Source organism: Balaenoptera ricei, chromosome 10, assembly GCF_028023285.1.
Source record: "Balaenoptera ricei isolate mBalRic1 chromosome 10, mBalRic1.hap2, whole genome shotgun sequence".
In the NCBI taxonomy this organism is placed as follows: domain Eukaryota; kingdom Metazoa; phylum Chordata; class Mammalia; order Artiodactyla; family Balaenopteridae; genus Balaenoptera; species Balaenoptera ricei.
In genome coordinates, this window is record NC_082648.1 from 81,913,679 (window position 1) to 81,937,808 (window position 24,130).

A 24,130-nucleotide genomic window follows, 5' to 3' on the forward strand; every position below is an offset into this window, starting at 1 on the left:
AAGGTCATGTTTGCCTCATAATAAGAGTTGAGAGTTCTGCCCTCTTTTTCTATTATCTGGAGGAGTTTGCGTCAGATTTGTGTTATTTCTCCCCAAATGTTTGAATTCGCTGGTGAAGGCATTTGGACCTGGAATTCTCTTTGTGGAAATGTTTTTAACTATGGATTACATTTCTTCCATAGATATAAAATGATTTAGAATTTCTTTTCCTTTAAAGAAAATCCTCTGTTTGGTAAATAGTACTTTGATTTTATCTATATTTTAAAATTTTCACAAAATTGTCTATAACATCATCATGATCATCTAAGTGAGCTTAGGATGTGCGTGTGTGTGTGCACGTGTGCACCCATCTCAGGGCACGGAGCCTCTGTGCCGCAGTTTGGGCTCATCTTTTCCTCACAAGGAAGATACAAGATCTCAGAGGAGAATTCCCTTGACTTCCTTCACCCACACCTGAAAATTTACCTTCGTCCACTGTCTGTCATTAAAGTGGAAGGAATGTTCCTTCTCCTCCTCTTTAGGTCTTTGGGCCTCATCTCTGCAAACTGCCCTTCATCCCTATCCAGCTTCCTCCCCTGTATTTCTTCTTCTTGTTAGAGTCAGATTTCTTGAAGGAATTGTCTGTTTTCACTGTCCCAAATTCTTTCCTTCCTGCTTGTACTTGGCGGTCTTCTGTCGTGGACAGAGAGTGTCAGGGACAACCTTCTTCTTGTTCAATTTGAAAGTCAGAGTTTTTCTTCCCTTTGCTCTCTATAGTATTTGTTGCTGTTGACTACTCCTTTCTCTTTAAACGCTCTCCCTGGCAGCCTTTGCTCCCGCAGCCCTTCTCTTACTTGTTGGGGTTCCTTGCTGCTCTGTCCTAGGCAGCTGTCTGTTGCCCATTTGCTGTGGATATGTAATGATGACTCTAAAGCTATATCCCTATTTGAGATCTCTTTTCCGAGCTCCCAGTCTGTAATATCTAGCTGTCTGTTTCACTAGTTAACTCTTGCTAATCCTCTCTTTTTGAGATTCCATGTTCCTCCCTCTGGGCTGGCCTTCCCTGACCGACCTCCTACTCCAAACCTCTGTCTGATGCCTTTCTTACTTGTCCGCACAGCACCAAGGTATTTGCCCCCTAAGATTCCTTGTTACCCCCACCTGCGTGCGAGCTCTGTGAAGGTAGGGGTTGTGTTTGCGTCTTTTCCATTGTTTACCTAGCCTGGCAGTGTCTGATATTTAATAGGTAGTAAATATTTCTTTGCACAAATGACATCCAAACCCCTCTCTTTCCTTTTCTAGTGTCAAATACCAGTGCAGATGGCATGCTTGATTTTCCAAAATCTTCTCTTCTGGAACTTATTATAAGAAGGAAAAATGTTATTTCTATGGATGCTGCCGTGAAATTTATAAAACTAGCTTTTACTTACGAGGAATGGAGTTTATTTGAATCTGCAGCTGGGCAGCTTATTGATTTTCTCCAGGTACTATATGCAAAATAATTACTTTGTTTTTATTTTATTAACATGACGTTGACGTAATTAATTGTGGGATATACTTTTCTTAGAGGCAGGATGATCCAGAGTCAAAGAAAGCAGAGAAAGATTTAATTCTTCTTATTGCAATAGAACCTTTAATCAACGTAAAGAGAAACAAAGGTTTGATCTTTCCCCTCGAAAACTACAAAGGAGGTCAAGTTTACGTTAAAAAAATTGCTCTTCATGGTGAGTATTTATTTGCATTTCTGAAAAATTAAGATGACTTTATATGCTCTCTACAGGTGAGGTGAGAGAAAGAATGTTCAAGGCAGAGGGAGCAGGAAGTGCAGAGGCCCTGAGTGAGAGTGTGCTTGATTGTTGAAAGAATAGCAAGGAGGCATGTATGGTTGGAGTGCACTAGTGGTGGTGCTGGCATTTGAGAATGCGGTAGGAGGTGAGCTCAGGGAAATAGCTGGGTGCCTGGTCTTGCAGGTTCCTAGGCCTTGTAAGGATGCTGGATTTTATTTTGAGTCATGGTTTTGAGTAGAAGAATGAGGCTCTACTTAACTGCCGCCTTATCAATGAGAGGCCAGCAGGGCAGCAAATCAAGTCTATCAGTTCACTTTGGTAAGGGAGGGTTTGGTGGTCTCCTCTCTGTTTCCAGCATGCAGAGTTTTCCATTCTAAAATTTTTTACAGCTTAAAAGTCATTGTGTATATAATTGAAAATCTGCAGCCTCTGTTTTTTAGAGAATTATTTAATCCTATACTTTTATGTTTTATCATCTCTTCTTAAGGCACTGAATGGCTGCTAAATTGTGGTAAATAATTTGTACCAAGTAATGATGCTTTATTTTTTCCTTCTAATGGTTTCTGAATAGATACCTTTGTTATTTTTATTTCAACTGCCCTATATGTTTTAATATTATAAACCTTCTCAATTCCATTATGGACATAGTTGGCATACAGATTACAGATTAATGAAAATATTAATAGTCCATTTTAATTGAATTAGAGCCTACTTAGGTTAGTTTTCACACAGAAGCATTTAAAGTGTCTTATTGATATACTATTTGCCCAGATATCATTTATGTCACTTTTGTAGAATTCGTGTTTCTATGCCTTTTCTATTTGAAATTTTGTAATGAAATTTTTTGTTTCATTTTCCTGTATTTTATAAATTGAGATACTTCTGTGAAGACTTGTGGATATTCAGAAGACATTTTCCATTTGGCGGCAACCTTGTATTCCTGTGTCTGTGGCCCTCAACAGGTGAAAAAGCTATTTTGGATAATTTGTAATGGTGTCAAAGGAGGCTCTTTTACTTAATTTAAAGCCAGATTTAAAAATCACAGGAATTTTACCTTGCTGAAATTCTGTATTGTTTAATCATTAGAAGAAGAGATCGATTTATATCCTGACTTGTAATTTTAAATCTGTTTTTATTATTGTCATCATTTTGGGCATCAGTCTCTTCCTTCTTGGGAAATTCCAAGTCTAGCTGTATTTCTTTTTCTTTTTTTTTTTTTTTTTGCCAGATTTATTCTTAAATGTAAGACTCGTTCTACCATCTATTTTCTCTAACATATGATTTTCTTATTTTTTTCTTGTATATACGTATAGTTTTTCTTCTTTCTTGCATTTTTTTTTAACATCTTTATTGGAGTATAATTGCTTTACAATGGTGTGTTAGTTTCTGCTGTATAACAAAGTGAATCAGCTCTACATATACATACATCCCCATATCTCCTCCCTCTTGCTTCTCTCTCCCACCCTCCCTATCCTACCCCTCTAGGTGGACACAAAGCACTGAGGAGGCTAACTATATTTCTAATGATGAAGGAAATGAGGCAGTGGTTTTAGTGAGAGTTAATGTTCTTAAAATACTGCTTTCCAGTCCCTGAGTACAAAGCCTGGTTATTATTTGGAGTCACTTAGCACACAATGGCCAGTATTTAGAAATGACGATTTGTGGGTATGGATATTTAAGCAAAACTAGTACAGCACTGGTTTTAAACTGAATTCCAGGGACCCCCCCCCCCCCCAAGAGCTTCTCTGAGGCTCCTCAGGAGCCAGCTTTAGGTCATAACACCCTAAGCTGTTCCTATTAGTTTTTGTATACAATGTTGAGATTCTGAGGGAATTTCCTTGGAAAATTTGGTTTTACTGTTATAAAAAAATGTTTGAAAACCACAGTTATAGAGCATTGTATTAACTATTGTTCAGGCAAGTGAAACACAGTAAGGGACTTGAGAAGTTCCACTCTTATAATATTTTCTATTCCTTCATTTATTAGTTTGTTATAACCTGTGACAGGTGTTTAATTTTTGAAAGAAAGGTATTTGATAGCAAATATACTTATTATAGTGGGCAAACCAAACCAAAAAATTCCAATCAAGGCTGAAAAGCGAATGAAATTTTCATCTTTCTGCTTTTTAAAAAACCATGTGTATCTTAGTTCAGTTCAATTCAGTAAACATTTTTTGAGCTCTGTTATGTTCCCAAGCACTGTACTAAGGTACCGCGTATTCGAAATAAGTCTTAGATCTGCCCCAAAGGAGCTCGAGGCTTGATACATTTTAATGATAAACTCATTATCTTTCTAGTTCATATATAGTGAATAACTTTATTTTTCTTTTGGAAAGAGCCAAAGTAAGTGAACTGAGAGGAGATATACTTGATTTGGGTCATCTGTTGATATCCAATGTGATGTTCGGTTTAGTTCCTTCATGTCTCTCTTTTCTTCTTTTCCATAACCTTTCCCAGCTCCCCATTCCCTCTCCCCTTACTAGTTTCTCCACCTCTCCATTCTTGATTAGTATGTATGTATGTATGTATGTATTTATTTATTTTTGGCTGCGTTGGGTCTTTCTTGCTGCCAGTGGGCTTTCTCTAGTTGCGGCGAGCGGGGGCTACTCTTTGTTGTGGTGCGTGAGCTTCTCATTGCGGTGGCTTCTCTTGTTGCAGAGCATGGGCTCTAGGCATGCAGTCTTCAGTAGTTGTGGCATACGGGCTCAGTAGCTGTGGCTCATGGGCTCTAGAGCTCAGGCTCAGTAGTTGTGGCGCACGGGCTTAGTTGCTTCGCGGTATGTGGGATCTTTCTGGACCAGGGATTAAATCGTGTCCCCTGCCTTGGCAGGCGGATTCTTAACCACTGCGCCACCAGGGAAGTCCCTTCTTTATTATTTTAATACAGAAATTTTAAAAAGAAAGAAGTATGTACACACTTCAAATCTGTCTGAAACTGGTAGGTTTACATAATTTGCCTAAAAATATTTGGACCTGTTCTTTTTAGAGAGGTCAAGTAACCTAGAGCAGTTAAGAGTGAGGTCTCTAGAGCTAGACTGCTTGGGTTTGAATCCTGGCTCTGCTACTTTCTTTCATTTTATCTTAGGAAAAACCACTTCATCTTGTTGTGCTTCAGTTTGCTCATCTGTAAAGTGGAGATCATAGTAATAGTAGTCACTTCATAGGTTGTTATGAGGATTAAATGAGCTGGTATATGTCTTAGTCTATTCGAGCTTCTATAACAAAGATACTATAGACTGGTTGGCTTACACAACAAACATTTATTTCTCACAGTTCTGGAGGCTGAGAAATCCACCACCAAGGCGTCATCTGCCTCCTGGTTCATAGATGGCTGTCTTCTTGCTGTGTCTTCACTTGGCAGAAAGGAGTCTCTCACTCTCTTTCTGGGGTCCCTTTTATAAGGGCGCTATTCTCATTCATGAGGGCCCCACCCTCATACCAGTTGCCTCCTAAAGGCACCTCCTAATACCATTGCTTTGGGAGTTAGGAATTCACCATAAGAATTTTGAGTTGACACAGACATTCAGTTCACTGCAGTAAGTATCAAGCTCTGAGAATGTTGCCTGGCACACATTAAATGTTGTATACCTATATCTCTATATCTTACTGTTCTTATCAATTTACTTTACCACTTTTGTTTTCAGAATGCTCAGCCTGATAAAGAAATCGTTGTGGACATGATAATGTTCCTTTGGCAGAAATGCAAAGTAGGAATTCAGCGGGTCAATGTGTCCAGAAATGACTATGCAAAGTTCACCCAGAAAATCAGTACTAATAAAGTATTCCTTTTTGTTTCTCTTCATATGCTTTTTGTTATTGCTAATTTAATTTGTGATGCACATTTCAAACCTAAATTTTCCCTATTTACCCACCGCATAATTATCAATACTATTCTTTAAGTGTAGTGGTGAGTGAGCCTTTCCTTTAAGTGTATTCCCTGCACTTCTGCCCCAATTTAATTTTGGGAAGTAGGGAGGTGTTTCAGGTTTTTAAGGGAGGAGTAAATACAGTATGTTTAAGGTTATATGAACTTGGGTATATTCATTAAGAAGGTTAATAATAGAAAATACAAGTAAGGCATTTCAGTTTTTTTTGTAATAATATCAATAGTATATTTTTGAGCTCCTTTGGAAAGGAGAAAGTTGAACAGGTGAATATTATAACCTGGAAACTTAGGAGAGAATATTTTAACAATAACACAGTCTTCTATGATTCTGAGGCCTCCTAAGATTAGCTACATAAGGTTGCATGGGCATGATTTCATCATATAGTCTAATAAACTAATGATGTGGGTGCATAAATGTTGTTTTCTCATTTTAGCTCCCAAACTGTGATGGCTAATTTTATGTGCTAAGCTTTGGGGTTATAGACATGAAAGACAGCTTCCAAGGCACCCAGCATGGAACTTGAAACACCTGCTTCTCCCTCACTATTTTGGAGGCCTTTGATAGTGATCTTAACCGCTGCTTTTTGCAGGGAGAATGAGAATTTTGAAGATACAGATAATCTTCACTGATATATATATATACGTATATATATATACGTATATATATGTATATATATATACACGTATATATATGTATATATATATACATATACATATATGTATACATATATGTATGTGTGTGTATATATACATATATATATACCATATGATAAATTTTCCATTATGGCTGTAGATATGCAGACTATAAGCTTAAGTAAATCTTCTTTGTGAATTTATATCAACAGATGGATCATTAAATATCATCTTATTAGGATTATTTATCTTTATATTACTTATAATTAAGATCAACTATAAGGAGGAGTACCTGTATAATATTCCATATGATTAGAAGATGGTGATTTCAAGGAAGTGCTAAGTTTTAAAAAATGTGACTCTTTCTACAATGTAGTTACTTTCAATTGATTATACTGTGTATTTTCTCTTTTTAGTGGGTTTATCTTCTGTGGCAGATAAATGAAATAATTCACTGCTATAAAATGGAAGACATTGATGTTGTGGTGGTGGCAGAGGTCGCATTACGATTAAGTGAAATATTGGAGTCTTTAGGAAACCCAAGAAGAAAATTTAAAAAATTTCTAGGTAAAATATTGAATGAAAAAATATGAGGTCATTAATATATATATATACATATGAATGTATAAGTATAAATCATACTACTGGTTAACATCTGTTAATGGAAACTAGGCATTTCAGTATTGTGCTTCAGTGATGATTTATAATCAAAGATAGAAATAATGTAGGTTCGACCAAGTTGATGTTAAAAAAAGGTTATATGCTCTGTGGTTCAGTGGCAGATGAAACTCTTTGTGTCTTGTCTTCACTCAGATGTTTCCCTTCTCTGTTCCTCATGTCCACCTACCCGTGTCTCTCTCCCTCCCCCATTCTTCCTTTTTTCTTTTCTCTCCTCCCTTTTGTCCTACTCCCTCCCCTTCCATTTCCCACTAGAGTGATGCTTCATGAAGGAAGAGAGCGTGTTCAGGTCACCATTTTATTCTTGGTACCAGCACATTGCCTGACACAGAGGAGGAGCTCAGATGAATGTTTGTTGAATGGATCCATGTCCTTCTACCTTTTGTCTCCTTTTTAAGTCTCTCTTCTGAGTCCCTCCTTTGAAAATTCTCCTTCTTTCTTCATTTATTCTGTTGCCTCTCTTCTTTTCCCTTTCTTCTTATCTTCTTCCTCTGTTTGCCCCCATTTCCCACTCATTCTCCTCCTCTCCCTGTCCCAACCCCTTCCTGCCATTATTCTGTTCTCCTTCCAGGAGGTGCCTTCTCTCAGAGGATTGGTCTGCCCTCCTCATTCTTTCTTCTACCTGTGGTTGAACCCCTGAATTATCTGTTTCATTAGGTAGCTCCCATATAGAAAAGGAGGTGGGGGAGACATGTGGGTGTCTACTTTCCTATTTCACCCCATTTACAGAGTGTGTATGACGTGTGAGGGATTTGGTAATAATTATTGTAATAATTGTTTTCCCAGAGATTCGCTAATCTGGCTCTCGGTTGTTGAGTGCAGCTTTGCAGATGGAATTTGACAGCCATGGTTGTCAAACTTTTATCGGTATCAATATCACTTGGGAACTTGTTAAAAATACAAGGCCCAGGCTTATCATACTTCAACTAGCCTGGACCTTCCTAGTCCTCATTAGCTTACCAGGAGATTTTGATACACGTTAAAACTTGAGGACCACTGGTTAGAGGTCTCTGGCTATCGAACACTTTCAGTGGCTTGAAGTCATGTTTTTGACACATCCTGTCTTAAAATGCTTTTCCCTTTTTAAAAACTTTTATTATGTAGAATTTCAAATATAGACAGGTGAAATAAGTCACTGAGTATGCATCATCCAGTACCAATAATTATGCATATTTTGTTAATCTTATTTCATCTCTCCTGACAACACTTTCTTTTTTCCCGGAGTGTTTTAAAGCAAACATCATGTCATTTCACCAGCAAATACCTCAGCATATACACGTGTATGTGTTGTGTGTTGGTCTATCTATCTAACAGATAAGGTTTTTTTTTCTTTTTATAAAACCACCATGTTACTATTATTACACCTTACAAAATAAGCAAAAAATTCCTATGTCCCTGATTGTATTAAAAATGTCCTAAGTTGGTTTGTTCCAATCAGGATCCAAACAGTCCCACACATTTTATTTTCTTATGTGTCTCTTGAGTCTCTCTCTGTAACCTGTAGCAGTTCCCCCTCTCCTTACTCCCGAAGAAATTGAATTATCCCCTTGTAGGATTTCCCACATACTGGATTTGGCTGTTTCTATCCTTGTGGTGTTGATTAACTTGTTTCTCTACCTGGTAATTAGATCTACCAGGTTGCTTGTATTCAAGTGATATATTTTCAAAAAGTATTCTTGCCAGTATCTTATTTTTTTTTGGCGAGCATACTTCATGCATACTCCCTATTGCATTGCATCAGGAGTCACATAATGCCTGGTTGTCCCACTTGTTATGATGTAAAGATTTACCAGTGAGTTCAGGTGTTGTCAGCTTGACTCTTTTCCTAGGTTGGTTTCCCCAGAAGCAGATTCTGAGACAGGGAGTTGAGTGTAGTAGTTTATTTGGAATGTGATCCAGGGAAGCAGGGTGGTGGGGTGGAATGAGACAGAGAAGGAAAGGAAGCGAGTACAAGGTACAGGAAGTTCATGAGAAGGCTGCTGTTGTGGGTACAGCGCTTATTCCCACAAGGGACCTCTAGGAGACTATATAGAACATGCCTCAGAGAACTGGGAGGTTGTGGTATTTGTACCTTTATCTGTCATTGGTTGAAGGTTACTGGAGGAGGAGTAAGTAAGCCAGAAGGGGCTTCTAACTTCTATCATTCCATCTGCTTTTATTCTATTGATACCTTAAGTGAAGAACTTACTGCATCGACTATTTGGTTACTCTGGTTATTTTTGATTATGTGGTAGATACTATATTTGCTAAATATTTTATAAAAGTAATTTGAAGCCTTAGATGATCTGTTCTTCCAGGGAAGATTTATGCTTGCTTTTACCAGATGCATGTAGGCACTACTACTCAAGGGTCCCATTATTCCAATTTGAGAGATTAAGATAATTTAAAGCTGAGATGCTCTTTCTTCGACCTATTTTCAGTTACTCTGACTCCTAGGATGTGGCCCCTTCTGGCTTTTCACCCTTGGTGGGCCCTGGATACCAATCTCTGTTGCTGTGTCCTCTGAAGGCTGTCAAAGTACCACTCAGCTTCTCAACTTTCCTCTCCAGAACTGATGAAAGTCTTCAGTGAGAAAAGTAGCTCTAATGCCATGCTCTAGTCCCTGGACTCTCTTCCCAAGATCCGGAGGATACTTCCTTCCCAAGATCCTGGCTCTGTATTGAAATTAGCGTCTTAGCTTGCAGATGAAAAAAAAAAAAAGTGTATTTTTCCAGGTTCCTAGCCAGCAGAATGTTTCCAGATTATCTGTTACTGGAAGCAAAAGGTCCAATGATTACTTTTTAAAAAAAATGTCTATTTCTTATTCAATTTTATTATTTTGTTTACTAGTTACTTCTGGGAGACTATTGTTTTATATTCTTCAATTATAAATGGGCTAAATACAATTTATTTTCCTGATCCTTTGTTAAAATGTTTCATTTCTAAAGAACTAATCAATATTAGAGCACAGTCCATTTGTAAATTTGAAAACATCTACATTTATGTCATGAGCAGTTGTCCCCATTTAGACATATAAATTTTTATAACTTTTACAACAATGTTATTCTCATTATCATATTGCCACATAAAGCACAAAGTACAAGTCATTCTTTGTATGTTAATTATGATAATCTGCTTCAAGATGTTTATTTATTCATCTGTTTATTAAATAATTCATTGTCTAATTGGAATTACTGAATAATTTTTAGACTAGGAAACTAGCATTGCCATATACATTTTTATTATTTATATTCTTCTAATTTAAGCCAGACTTCTCTGACATTTGTCTAAATTTACTGTTATTTGCTGAATGCTTTTCAGTGGACTTTCTATAGAATATATAGAAAGACCAATCTCTTTACCATAATATAACCTTGCTGATAATCAAGCTTTTTGAGTTGGTTTGTTGTATTACAAGATGCTTTTATTTATTTATTTATTTATTTATTTATTTATTTATTTTTAGGAGTGATGAATAGGTTTATTATCTTGATTATATTTCAAACTCAAGTGTACAGTTGAATATAGTGTTCAGTTTACTTAATTAATTAATTTATTTAAATAGATCTTTATTGGAGTATAATTGCTTCATAATACTGTGTTAAAAATATGGAACACTTCACGAATTTGCGTGTCATCCTTGCGCAGGGGCCATGCTAATCTTCTCTGTGTCATTCCAATTTTAGTATATGTGCTGCCAAAGTGAGCACTACAAGATGCTTTTAAATTAACTTATATAAAGACAAAATGTAATTATGTAGAAGAAATAATTTGTTATTCAACTTCTAAGTGTTGAATCATTTCTAAAATCATGGGTAAAAAGATAACTAGCATAATGTTCTTTATGATTATGATTCACTGTTATATTTCCATTTTTCTCTTTCATCCTTTTATTTTCTCTGGTCCTTCTTTCTCTTTGTTTCTCTCTCTCTCCTACTCTCTCCTCCTCCTCTTCCTATTTTTCCTCTTTTTATTCTCCTCCTTTTCCTTTTTCTCTTCCTTCCCTCCCTGCCTCCCTTCCTCCCTCTCTCCCTCCCTCCCTTCCTCCTCCCCTTCCTTCCTTCCTTCCTTCCTTCCTCTCTTCCTCTCTTTCTTTCTTTCTCTCTATTTTTCAGATATACCTTTAAGGAAAGGGACTAGTGAATTCCTTGGGGCTCCAAAAGGGAGTGTGGAAACTCTTCCAATATTAAAGGTATTGCAAAATATTTTAGAAAATATAGTTAAAAACATGAATTTCAATTTTCAAATAATATTAAATTTGTAAATGGTTAATTATAGAAGTAATTTTGAATATTTAATATCTGAGAAATTATTGTTTCTGTATACATTGAGAACTATATGGACATTTTTCTACGTTTTGTTTTTACTTTAGAAAAAAATCTAATCAGCTCCAAAAATAAGCTAGATAAAGCATCTTAGGAGGATTTATAATTACATTACTATTGATATTTTGAATGTGTTGTGATTCATAGACTCACAGAGCAGAGATGTCCTACTTAGCATTTACCTCTGACAGATTAAATTAGTTACTACCTGCTTAAAATGCACCTAGAACAGTCCCTGGCACGTGGCAAGTTCTCAGTGAATGTTAGCTTAAGAGAAGATAGAAGATAGGGAGACAAATGGCCATTCCTCTTTTTGATTATAGTTTTCTTACTATATTTGAATTATTTCTGTACATCATGGATTGTGTTGACCTGTAGATCTGAATGGGAGCCTAGGGAATTGTCTCATGTATGTAATAAACATTTATTTACAGGCAAGAACTAGAATAGCATTTTGCAAGCTCTGTCCTATGTGATGCTAGTACTACCCTTCAGAAAAGGATGCCAGGGTCAAGTAACCCTGGCTGACTTGAATTAAACACAATGGTTTCCTTACTGGATGACTTCTCAGGGGCATTAATTTACTCATGAGCACTGTGGTTTCCAAGAAGGAGATATAGAATACCATATGTTCCATTATTGAAAATAAAACTCATTTTACCTACTTAGGACGCTAATGTTCATGGACTACAGTTGAAAAATACTTTTCTAGAGAGGAAGCCAGTGATCTATATTTTGGTTTACCTGATTAATTAAAAAACTATAATTTTAAATTACAAAAGTTGTGTTAACATTAGAGGGCATTTCAAGGTACAAAAAAAATGAAGAAAAAAATCTGTAATTTCACTATATGGACCTAAACGTTATCATTTTCTATATTTTCTCCTAGTCTTTTTCACAATTAAAAAAAATTTTATTTATTTTATTTATGGCTGCGTTAGGTCTTTTGTTGCTGCGTGTGGGCTTTTCTGTAGCTGCGGCTAGCGGGGGCTACTCTTTGTTGCGGTGCGCGGGCTTCTCATTGCGGTGGCTTCTCTTGTTGCGGAGCACGGGCTCTATGCCTGCAGGCTTCAGTAGTTGCAGCACGTGTGCTCAGTAGTTGTGGTTCACGGGCTCTAGAGCACAGGCTCAGTAGTTGTGGTGCACGGGCTTTGTTGCTCTGAGGCATGTGGGATCTTCCCGGACTAGGGCTCGAACCTGTGTCCCCGGAACTGACAGGCAGATTCTTAACCACAGAGCCACGAGGGAAGCCCTCTTTTTCACATTTTTTTTTTTTATTACTGCTGTTTTATTAAGTTTGTATGTAAAGTTTAGTCTAATACAAAACACAATAATCTGTTTTCTTTCACTAATTCAACAAATCTCTATTGAGAGCCTGCTGTATGCATTGATTTAGGCTCTGAGAAGACACATTTTTAACATAGTTAACATTCTAATGTTTTTTCTTAACGTGAATCCACCAGTGCTTTTTCCTGTTGCTAAATGTTAATCCTCATGATTACTATGTTTTCTCTGAAAAATTGATTTGAAACATATTACATACAATTGTAAAGAATATTATAATGAAGAGTCATTCCCCCATCACTCTTTTAAGAAACAAAACATAGCTAGTACAGTTGAAACTCAGCTCCTCCACTGACTGCTCCAGATCACGTTGTCTTTCTCCCTACGTAGGAGTAACTGCTGTTCTAAAGAGTGATTATAAATTTCAGGCATTTTAGTACTTTTATTACACATGTTTGTATCCTTAAGCAGTAGGGCACTGTTTTTAAATTTATATAAATGGTGTCATACTCTGTGTATTCTTCTGCAGCTCATTTTTTAATCTCAGTACTGTGTTTGTGAGATTGACTCAAGTTGATTTGTGTAGTCATAGTGATCATTTTCACTACTACATTCTACTTGATCAAGGTTGCACAGTAAGTAGATTTGAACTTAGGTGTGTTTCCTTCAAAGTTCAGGCATTTAACCACTATGCTATGCTGCCTCTTGATTAAAAAAAAAAGTGTCTTCAGGATATTTGTATAAAGTATTTTCTTCTAATACATAAAAAATGCAAGTCCTAAGAAATTGGGGACGAATAAAATATCCTGAATGTACCAGAGGACTGGGGGAGCATTCTGAATTTACTTTCTTGAATGTAATGTTCATCTTCTGATAATAGGTCTCAGAGAATGCAGTTTTGAGTTCTTTACGCTGTATTGTGTCTTCTAAAGAGAGAGAGCTGAGAAGTCTTAAATTGGGAACAGAGAATGTTTGAACTGCATAAGAGATTGAGGGGGCATAATAGCTGTCTGCCAATGGTTTTTCCAGGGATCATTTACAGTGCTTGCTAAATATGTAGCTTCCTATTTCCCATTCTAGACGTATTGAATCATAATTTCAGGTGTGAGGTTCTTAAAAGTTTATAATTCAGGTGTGAGGTTCTTAAAAGTTTACCAGGTAGATTCTTAAGGAAAGTAGAATTTAAGAATTACTGGCTTAGTGGACTAGCACTTATTCTCTGGAGCTTCATAGGGCAGGACTAGGAATACTAGTAGAAGTTACAAAGTGCTAGATTTTGGCTTGGATGGAAAAATTCTGGCCATTAAAGGCACTAAATGAAATGGATTTCTTAGAAGGTGACCATGAAGAAACTGAAAACCATTTATGAACTATTGCTACTGTGTTTAAATTAGAAAAACGCACCCTTTCCTTGATATGATGTATTGCCATCTGCTGGGAAATTATCAAAATAAATATAGAAGTCTATGATGACTACAATGTGAATGGCACCCCTAAAACTGTGCCATACACTACCTGCTCAGCTGTACTGGGGCATATGGTAGGTGGAGTAAGGGTGATTCGTTGGTGTGGTCTAAGGGCATAGAAGTTGGTATTGGGAGACTTGGAGTTGAATCCTGACTTTAATGTTGACTGTGTGATCTTGAATAAACTATTTAATCTGTTTGAATATGTGTCCTCATCTGTAAAATTATAACAATAATATCTATTCTACTGGTAGTATTTAAGTGATACAGTTCAGATGAGATGTTGGTAACATTGTGGAAACCAGTAACCAGCACATGGTGGCAACTCAGTTTTTCCCTTATGTTTCGCAAAGGGCACTAAATCTCAACCTAGAGTCTCAGACCTATTTGGAAGGGAGTGAAGTGGGGAGGAGTGAGAATTTATTGTAGGGAGAGTCCAAAATCCATATGCTCACCTAGCAGAGTCTGCAGGTGGGATAAATTATATATCTTGCATGTATACATGCAACTATTTAAAACATATATAAGGTGCTATTGTGATTATATTTTTAAAAAACTTACTTTAAAGTTTTACTGAATACATAGCTATTTTTGACAAATGGGTTATAAAGTTTTAATAATTAATCAGTACCTCATAGGATTATGGTAATTTAAAAATTAGTCCATATAAAGCATTTAGCCCAGTACTTGGAACGTGTTTTAATTCAATATTAGCTGTGATGGTGACAAAGATGATGGTGGTGATGATGATGACAGCGTTGGAAGGTGGGTATGTGTGGGGGGTCTTTGAAGCTCCTTGGTGTTAAGAGGTATCCTTAGAGACTTCTGTTTGTGGCAAAATGGAAAACGAGATGATCTGAAAACCCTCTTCCTACAAAACACCTAGAAATTTTGGACAGAATTGAACAAATATCCTTAAGTACACCACAGAGCTCACAAGAAAGTAAGGTAAATTCCAGGGGCCAAAATAGAAAGGGGAACTGAAAACCAGAATGGTAAGTTTATGAATAGATGCTGCAGTAGGTTGATGGGCTCAGTTACAAAGAAACTTAGACTAACAACCATTTAGGGACAAGAGATGAGCCTTGGGCACATGAAGGATGGGGCTTGGAACTCAGACTCACACGTTTAGTTAGAGCCTACAAGACTCATCTTAGGAAACAGTCGACTAGAAAAATATCTGCCTATTTGGTAGGGAGGTTTCTCAATTTGGGTGCTGAAAGTGGAGTAAACGGGAGAAAGTCTCTCTTCCAAATAATTTGGACCTGCCCTCATGTAGGTCCATTTTTCAAATTTACACTATTTGGGTTGTGAGTCACCCTGAGCCTGTGATTCTTTTTTTTTTTTTTCACACACACACACACACACACACACACACACTGTATTTTATTTTTACAAGAGATAAACTGACACCGAGCATTGTAAATGGATGACCACAACAAAAGCAACAATGATTGCAATTACCAAACACGAAACACTGTGCATTAAATCCCTTTCTGCTTGCAATACCTAGAGTTGCTCTGTGTTCCTAACTAAACCTGACTGACACACTGAGTTGCAGGAGAAGATTTCAATGACATATGGTTGAGTGAAAAAAGTGAACCGCAGAATTTTACAAGAGAATTAAAAATATGCAAAGTGATATTGTATATTGTTAACGGACACATACACATGTAGTAAAAGTTTAAAAACATGCAAAAGAATGGTTAAAAGCCAAATTCAAGGACAGTGGCTACCTCTAGGGGCAGAGAAGAAGAGAGTCACTATGAACAGTTATACAGGGGATTTCAATGATCTGCATGTTATGTGTTTGCTTTATTTCCTAAACATTTTCTGAAGAAAATATGAAAAATTAGAAAGTTTGAACAAAGCTGGTTGCTCTTTTTGTTATTCTCTGTATTTGTCTCTCTGTGAGGATAATTATAATAGAAGGTATTTAGTTTTTGAAAATCACAATGTAGACCATTGGATCTGATGGCCTCCAAGTCTAGATTTCCAGCTCAGAGATTCAAAAAAAATTAACTTTCAAAATAAAGTATGTGAAAATGACAAATTATGAGTTAGCTTTTTAAAATTTACCTATACATTTGGTACCATCAGAATTTTGAAAACCATAAAAGGAAGTTATATACATGTTTTTGAAAAGTTTAATTAATATTTGGAAAAATGAACTGTATTTATTATTTTACCTTTATTAATAGTATTCCACGTTTAATCAAAAACAAATATACTTAGTGAGAAATATGATGTTGATCTTGGATAGGCTATTTAAATTTGTTATTTGGTTTTGAATTATTGTTAAAAAGTTGGGAAGTGTTATATATGATTTTCCCTTTAATTTTTCTGTTTTGTTTATAAAATTACTTTAGAAAAAACCTGAGGAACAGTTATTTTTGGCCTATGAACTTCTTGACAAAGCCATTGGTGGAATAAATTTGAATTGCATGTTAACTGCTTTGCCAAATGGATCATCAGTGGTTGACCATTGCTATGCCACGGTGAGAATGAGAAACTCTTACATTAGGTTTATTTTACTTAACTAGGAAGAGGGCTGGCCTTGCAAATAGGTAAGTAAAGCATGGTTTGTGGTGGCTTCCCTCTCATAGGCTAGAAATATATTCCCCTTTTCCCAGAAGAAATCAAGGAGGGTGAGGAGTCTTTGAATCTGTCACTGAAGAGGCTGCTGGTGAATTTGAAAAGCAGATTTCTTAGTGTGTAAGCCAGATTGCAAAGAGTTGAGAAGTGAGCAGACTTCAATGGCTAAGAGTAAAGTGATAACCTGAATGATAATAGGATAGAGCTATTTTTAGTATGTTTTGATAACCGTATGCCTTTTTAATTTTTACTTCAATTCTACCGAAGCACACCCACTGTATAGATGCAGACACGTGCAAACCAGTCACACGGAATAGTTTCATAATGGATTTGCATCTTGAACTAATTGAAGCCCAGCACCGAATGGCCGTTGTGCTTCTTGACCAATTGCAAGGTAGTAGCCATCAAAGCAAATAACTTGTTCTGAATCAGTTTTAAGACAAGTTCAAGTACAGAATCAATTTAATTTATAAACAGTGTTCTTGTTGACTAGGTGTTTTCCAGATAAATTTCATTATTTTATTTTTTCTTACTTCTCTGATAAATATCAATAGATATCTTTCATTATTTCTTTACACCTTGCATAGCAAATCAGTAAACTTCTAAAAAATTAAATTGTTTGAGCTATAGTAAATTATTGATATTTTCTTAATTTAATGAAGCAAACATTTATTGAGTCTCTGTCAAATCTAGGAACCATATTAAGCTTGGTCCAAATAAGACACAGCCTTTAATTTTGAGCTTCTAGATAAGTAAGCCAACTATAATAGTCAAGGTTAATAAATGCAATAGAAGTGGGCTCAGAGTGTTTGTTATGGGCACACAGAAGAGTATAACAGGCAAGAAAGTCAGGGATGGCTTCTTGGAAGAAGTGATAGTTGACCAGAAGGCTGTCTTTATCTTTATCTTCATAAATATCTTTATGAAGAAAATCGAGATGGAGGCAGTCATTTTGAATGGAGAAAGCAACTTTTAGTAAGGTGGAAGCAAACAATTATATGGTGAAGTCTAGAAACTGCTGGAATTTTCTTATGGCTGCAGTAAAGAGCACACATGGGAGATTGACACAGATAAGCCTAGAGGGGTGGATCACAGATCTTGAAGGATTGAAGGGTTTATATTTTATCCTGGAAGCTATTGAAAAATTTAGAAAGACATCTCTGACAGCAGTGTGAAAGGACAGATGAGTTGGATCTAAGTTGTTTTTGCCTCATTATTTAGGTAAAGAGGTCAAAACATTAAAAAAAAAATGCCAATAGTAATTCTAGTGTGCATATAGAAACACAACTACTCAAGTTTCAGAATAAGATTTAAAATATCATTAGGTCTAAAAATCTCTTCTGTTTGAGGTTAAATTTTGATAAAGCCAAGTTACTCCTGGCATGATTATATAGTCAATATTCATTTAACTACCACTTCCTCATTTTAAATTACTGAGTAATTATAGAATAGAACTGAGTGTTCCAGCCTAACATGACTTCTGATCTCTGTCGAATACATTCAGATGTCCCATCATATATACAGCTAAACAAATTTAATCAAATGCTGGTTAATTAAATAATTTTTGAGTGCAGACTTTTTCTCCTCAGCTTTATTAAGATATAATTGACATACCACATTATGTAAGTTCAAGGTGTACAACGTGTAGATTTGATACACTAACATATTGCAAAATGATTACTGTCGTAGCGTTGGCTAACAGCTCAAGCATGTCACATAATTCCCTTTCTTTTTTTGTGGTGAGAACATTCAAGATTTACTCACTTTGCAACTTACAAGTGTCTACTACAGTATTATTAACTATGATCCATGCTGTACATTAGGTCCCCAGAACTTATTCATCTTATGTACCCTTTGACCAATATCTCTCCATTTTCCCACTTCCTCAGCCCCTGGTAACCAGCACTCTGCTCTCTGTTTCTATGAGTTTGGGTTTTTTAGATTCCACATATAAGTGATGCCATACAGTATTTGTCTTTCTCTGTGTAACTTATTTCACCTAGCATAATGCCCTCAAAGTCCATCCATATTAGTGCAAATGTCTTTCTCCTGACTGAACAATATTCCACTGTGTGTGTGCGTGTGTGTGTGTGTGTCACATCTTCTTTATACATTCACCCACTGATGGATATTTAGGTTGTTGCCATATCTTAGCTATTGTGAATAATGCTGCAATGAACGTGGGACTGTAGATATCTCTAAGATCTTGTTTTTATTTCCTTTGGAGATATACCCAGAAGTAGATTGCTGGATCATGTAGTAGTTCTATTTTTAGTTTTTTGAGAAACCTCCATAGTGTTTTCCATAGTGGCTTAACCAATTTACATTCCCACCAGTAGTGTATAAGGGTATCCTTTAATCCACAGCCTCGCCAATGTTTATTATCTTTTGTCTTTTTTGATGATAGCCATTTTAATAGGCGTGAGGTAATATCTTATTGTGGTTTTGATTTGCATTTCCCTGATGATTAGTGATGTTAAGCATCTTTTCATGTACTAGTAGGCCATTTGTATATTTTCTTTGGAAAAATGTCCATTTAGTTCCTCTGCCCATTTTAAAATCAGATTTTTTTATTATTAAATGGTTTGAGTTTTTTATATATTTTGGATATATCTATAGATACCTATATATCTATATATAGATAACCGACTTTAAAAAAATGCACAACATGAGAGTTGCAAGTTAAGTTTTATTTGGGGCAAAATGAGGACTATAGCCTGGGAGACAGCATCTCAGATAGCTCTGAGTAACTGCTCCAAAGAGGTAGGGGGCAGGTCAGTATATATGTGATTTTGGTGAAGGGGGAGTACATGCAATGAAGCACATATTTTTTGCAGAAGGTTTCTGCTAGTCACGAGGAGCAGATGTCATCATGAAAGATTTTAGAGCTTTTCTAGATATGAGGGGATACAAGAATTGGGCTCATAAAATCAACTCCTGAAAATAGCTAACTATCTGAAGACCGGTTCTGCCAGTTTTTCCCAGAGCACAGAGTGCCTCATTTCTGCTCTCCACCCTGAGCTCCTTTCAGGGGATGTTGAAAGTCAGCAGCTGCAGCAGCACATGATTTAACCCTTGTAGAGGTAGTTGGCAACTGTCAGTGGCAAGTGCCAATTTGTAGTTGACTCTCTCTCTCTCTCTCTCTCTATATATATGTATGTATATATTTACATAGGATTAGTTATTATTTCTTTGCAATATCTCTGGATCTGCTTGATGTTTTTCTCTGCTTTATTGAACTGCCACCCTAGCACAGATTATCACTTTTTTTCTCCTGTCATTCTTCACTCTTGTATGCTGCTGTCTGACTAATGTTGCCTAAATACTGCTTTTGTCATTCTTATTCAAGAACTTTACAGTGGTTGTCTACTGATGACTGTGGCATTAAATGTGACTCCTGTATTGGGCATTCAGAGTGTTCTTGCAATCTCATCCTTCTTATCTCCAGTGGTTATAATCATGAGAGCTATCACTTAATTAGCGTTTATAATACCCTAGGTACTGAGAGAATGATGCATTATTTTCCGCTTTGTGTTGCTATTTCCATGAAGATAAATTTCCTTATCCTTTGCCATTAAAAAACCCTTATATCCTTTAACGGTGTCTTTTGGCATCTTTTCATCAATCAGTCATCATCCCATGGTGACTCATGTGCATTAGCACAAATAATTAAACCTCAATAAAAGGGGTTTATTGTAAGGTTACTACAGGTACACTCATGTACCTTTAAGGACAGAAACAATATATTGCCAGGTCTCTTGAGGGCCAGACCTGGAAAATCAAGAATCAGTGCAATATTCTCCATCTCCCTGGACCAGCATACCTTTATCTGCTTCTCCCTCATCCTGTTATCTCTTTCCTGGACCACCGTGATGGTCAGTCCTAGTTGCACACCAGGATCTCTCACTGCTCACAACCAACTGGCAATAATTTGTGTGTTAGTTGAAAATCTTGAGAGAGGCTCTGATTTTATCAACCACAGATAGAGGAGAGTGGAGGTCTTCATGTGGTACCCAGAGCTCTTGCAGGAACCATGGATGGAGCAATTTTGAAAAGTTTATGAAGAGGGAAAGTGAACAAAAGTAGGTTGGACCCTATTTATCAACCTTCAAGATAATTTTATTTAAGGTGAAATAGAAAACCAAATATTGTTATAATTTAAAAATTCTTGAACTTCTCATACAGTAGCAAATAAAAGAATTTAATGATAAAACTATTAGATTTGTTTGAATTTTTATCTATTAATGAAAAAAAGATGACATGATAGAGGAAGCAATAATTTTACAAATAGTTACTCTTTAGTGTTTAGAAAATATTTCCTTTCTTGAACATAAACCTAATTGTGATAACAATCTCCTTCTTCTCCTTCTTATTCTTCTTCTTCAGTTTTGCAGACTCCAACTGTTAGCAAAAATATATCTACCAAAGGTCCAGAAAAGCCAAAAAAACCTGGAAGTCCTGATTGTTTTACAGGTAATTAAATTTTGGATCAACTGTCTTTCCACATTTTTTAAGGATAGTTTTTATGTTGCCCTTTTGGTGAAATGTTTGTTTGCTTTTACAGAATTAAGTGTAATGAATAAAATAAGGAAGAATAAGCTATCCAAAGCAATTTACTTGATGCAGAAAACCCTTCTAATGTTTGAGAAAGATGCAACCTGTACATCTCTACATAACTTCTTGACGGTAACAATATATCATTTCTTCTTTTAGTCCTGACATGCAACCCCTGTTAAAAATGAATGATTTATTTCTCTTTGCTAAAAATAATGTGTTGCCGTTAACATTAGATTATGAACTTTTAGATTTGCCGTGTCTAGTCTTCTCTATGTGAAGTGCAATAGTTCTAAGCAGGGAGATTAATCTGTATCTCCAGCCCTGAACTCTCCTGAAATGAGAAGTTCTCTGTCTGCAGGGAAACCTTACATGGGGAGCTAAATAAAATCAGAAGGATTCAAAATGAGGTAAATCGTAGAATGTAAGTGACACTGTGCCAGCATAAATGCATTCCTTACTATGGAACTAAAATACTTAAAGTCCATGGGCTAAAGTACCTTCTCTCAGATGGATATTGCTGATTTATGGACCAATTGCCTTGCTGTTGTTGTCTCTCTCTGACCTGGAAATTGTTCTGTCTTCTTACTTATTCATTGTATGTCGATTTTAGAGTTTCAATTTCTGAGGGGAATCACATTTCTGTTTTATTTTTGCCCCTGCGTATCACAAAAGTTTGATTGTGTTGGCAGAATGAATGGCATATGATGAGGTAGAGAATACAAGTAGCTTGACTGACAAGGGAAAGAAAAGAGTAAGTCAAAGCTAGGGGAAGGATACGGAGTTTAAGAGGAGTTCGACATATAGGGGGGTCCTCTAATAGAAGAGGGAAGGGGATGAGATTGAAAGCACATGTTAAGTGATTCATCTTCAGTGGAGGGTGGGCTGCAGAGCATAGACCTCATCCTCTGATATAAAAGGGAAGGCGGCACAGACAGATGTAGATTTCAGTAAGTCCGTTGGTGTGGAGGCAGAGAGTTGAGTGGATGCCTTCTTATCTCAATCATCGGTAAAATAGGAGGCAAGGGAACCTGCCAGCCATGGAGAGTGAGGGTGGCTAGTTGGACTGGGGAGAGAGAAGGTGATTGGAGAGTGGAGAGGAATGGATGAGGGAGCTGACTCTAAGTTAAAGGACTGGTCAGCATCCTGAAGTTCTGGCTGAGGTTGAAGACCATGGATTTTCAGGTGGCCTCATCTGCATGCTGGTATGATATTATCCTGGTGTGGTATTCTTAGTAGCTGTGACAGTAGAACATTTGTGACAGTAGAGATTTGTACTGGACTGGATTTTTTTTTTAAAAGCACGAAAGTATAGGTTAAAAGTTCATAATGAAAAATGGGTGCAGATTGTGTAGGGAAGGAAGTAACGCCATCAAGACTTTTAAAGACTTGGTAGACTATGGAGATATCAAGAGATTGGGCATCTCTATGAGGTCAGGGACCAGAAAATCAGAATCTGAGAGAGCTAGAAGGATAGGTGTTTGAAGTTAGAAAGTATTGGGTCGACCAAAAAGTTCATTCCGGATTTTCTGTAAGATGTTATGGAAAAACCTGAACGAACTTTTTGGCCAATGCAATAGAATATTGGAATTTTAGATTTCTGGTATGTAGTACTTCCTGATCATAAGTCCATCACTTCATTCATCCAACATATGTTTTTGAGCGCCTATGATCCATTCAGCAAATGTTTTATTGCAAGTTGACTATGTGCCTGGTATTATGCTGAGTACAAGGGATAAAAACAAACAAAAATCTTTTCTTTATTCAACCAATATTGATGGATTGCCTGCTCTTGTGGTCTCTGTCTTCAAGATAAATCCAGTCTATGGGAACATAGACGTGTAAGTAGGTGATTATGAGTCATCGTCATAGGTGCTCTAATTGCAAGAGTGCCAGGGGAATTCAGGAAGGGCATACCTAACCCAACAGTGGGGAATATTTGAAGAAACATCCAGAAAAAGTGACATGAAGTTGAATACTGAAAGACAGGCAGGAGTATCCAGAGAAAGAGAAAGACAAAAGTGGAAAGGACATGCAAGGCAGAGAGAACAACCTGTGCAAAGGTCCTGAGGCTAGAAAGGTCATAGAGTGCTTGTGGTCCTGGAGGTCATTCAGTGTAACAGAAGCTTCGATGCAATGGCAAAGGGGAGGGAAGTGTTTGGAGAGGATGGTAAGAGGTGAGACCAGAGAGAAAGTAGAGTCTAGTTCGTAAGAAGTCTAAGGATTCTGGATAAACAGATGCTATCAGTGTTCAAGGTGGGGAAGTCTGTCCTGGCAGTATTAGGGGAGAGCCTCATTACATTAGAATTTCTAGCATTTGAATGAAGGAATTTGATGATGGTATTGGATAGTCTCAGCTGACCAGGCCAAGTGGTGTCTGATCTCTGCTGGAAGACTCCTGGGGTTCAGATCCATTTTCTTAGCAGATGCTTCTGCAGCCACTCGCTACTGCCTAGTGCTTGGAGGACATTAGTACTTCAGTCCTATTTCCATGGCAGGTAAAACTTATCTTTCTTTTAGAACTGTTTCTCTCAGGACTCATCTCATGGCCTCTCACAGTCCAGAGAGAGTAAAGCCTCTGGGATTTTCCCTTTTGTTTTATTATGATGCAATCTTGTCTTTATATTATCATAACATGCCCATTGCCCTGTTAGGTCTCTGTCTTTCTACCACTGTGACTGGGAACACACGGGAGATGTGAGCAGTCTGAAGTTTTCATGTTCTCCTTGTGTATCTTTTCCTTCTATTTCTTAAGTGAAACTATTTTAACTTAAGAAAAATTATAATATCCTCTTAGACTCATGAGAGGCATTTAGAAGCTCTACTTTTTATGAGGAGCCCTCCATAAGGATTGTCACCAGCTGGGAAATGTTGAATATTTATTTAGAAGTCCTGAAATCTTCTATAGCCACCTCTGCTCCTCCGTGGCAGTTTTTCATCCTAGTGTTAAAGCTTAATGATCAGT

The 24,130-nt window shown here is 36.8% G+C and overlaps 1 protein-coding gene and 1 non-coding gene across 3 annotated transcripts in view; one reads left to right on the forward strand and one right to left on the reverse strand.

The window, feature by feature from the left end:
- The window catches only part of CFAP54 (cilia and flagella associated protein 54), a 300,842-nt gene that overhangs the window by 41,512 nt on the left and 235,200 nt on the right, over positions 1-24,130 (forward strand). For both annotated transcript variants that reach the window (XM_059934750.1, XM_059934751.1), the window contains exons 10-19: positions 1,282-1,463; positions 1,547-1,703; positions 2,643-2,728; positions 5,410-5,544; positions 6,701-6,851; positions 11,057-11,133; positions 16,386-16,514; positions 16,879-17,005; positions 20,998-21,084; positions 21,176-21,297. In XM_059934750.1, the coding sequence (XP_059790733.1) occupies positions 1,282-1,463; positions 1,547-1,703; positions 2,643-2,728; positions 5,410-5,544; positions 6,701-6,851; positions 11,057-11,133; positions 16,386-16,514; positions 16,879-17,005; positions 20,998-21,084; positions 21,176-21,297 (1,253 nt within the window). The remainder of the gene's footprint in view (positions 1-1,281; positions 1,464-1,546; positions 1,704-2,642; positions 2,729-5,409; positions 5,545-6,700; positions 6,852-11,056; positions 11,134-16,385; positions 16,515-16,878; positions 17,006-20,997; positions 21,085-21,175; positions 21,298-24,130) is intronic.
- LOC132373869 (U6 spliceosomal RNA) lies at positions 10,545-10,651 on the reverse strand. Its single transcript, XR_009505525.1, has one exon. It is a non-coding gene; the product is annotated as a U6 spliceosomal RNA (small nuclear RNA).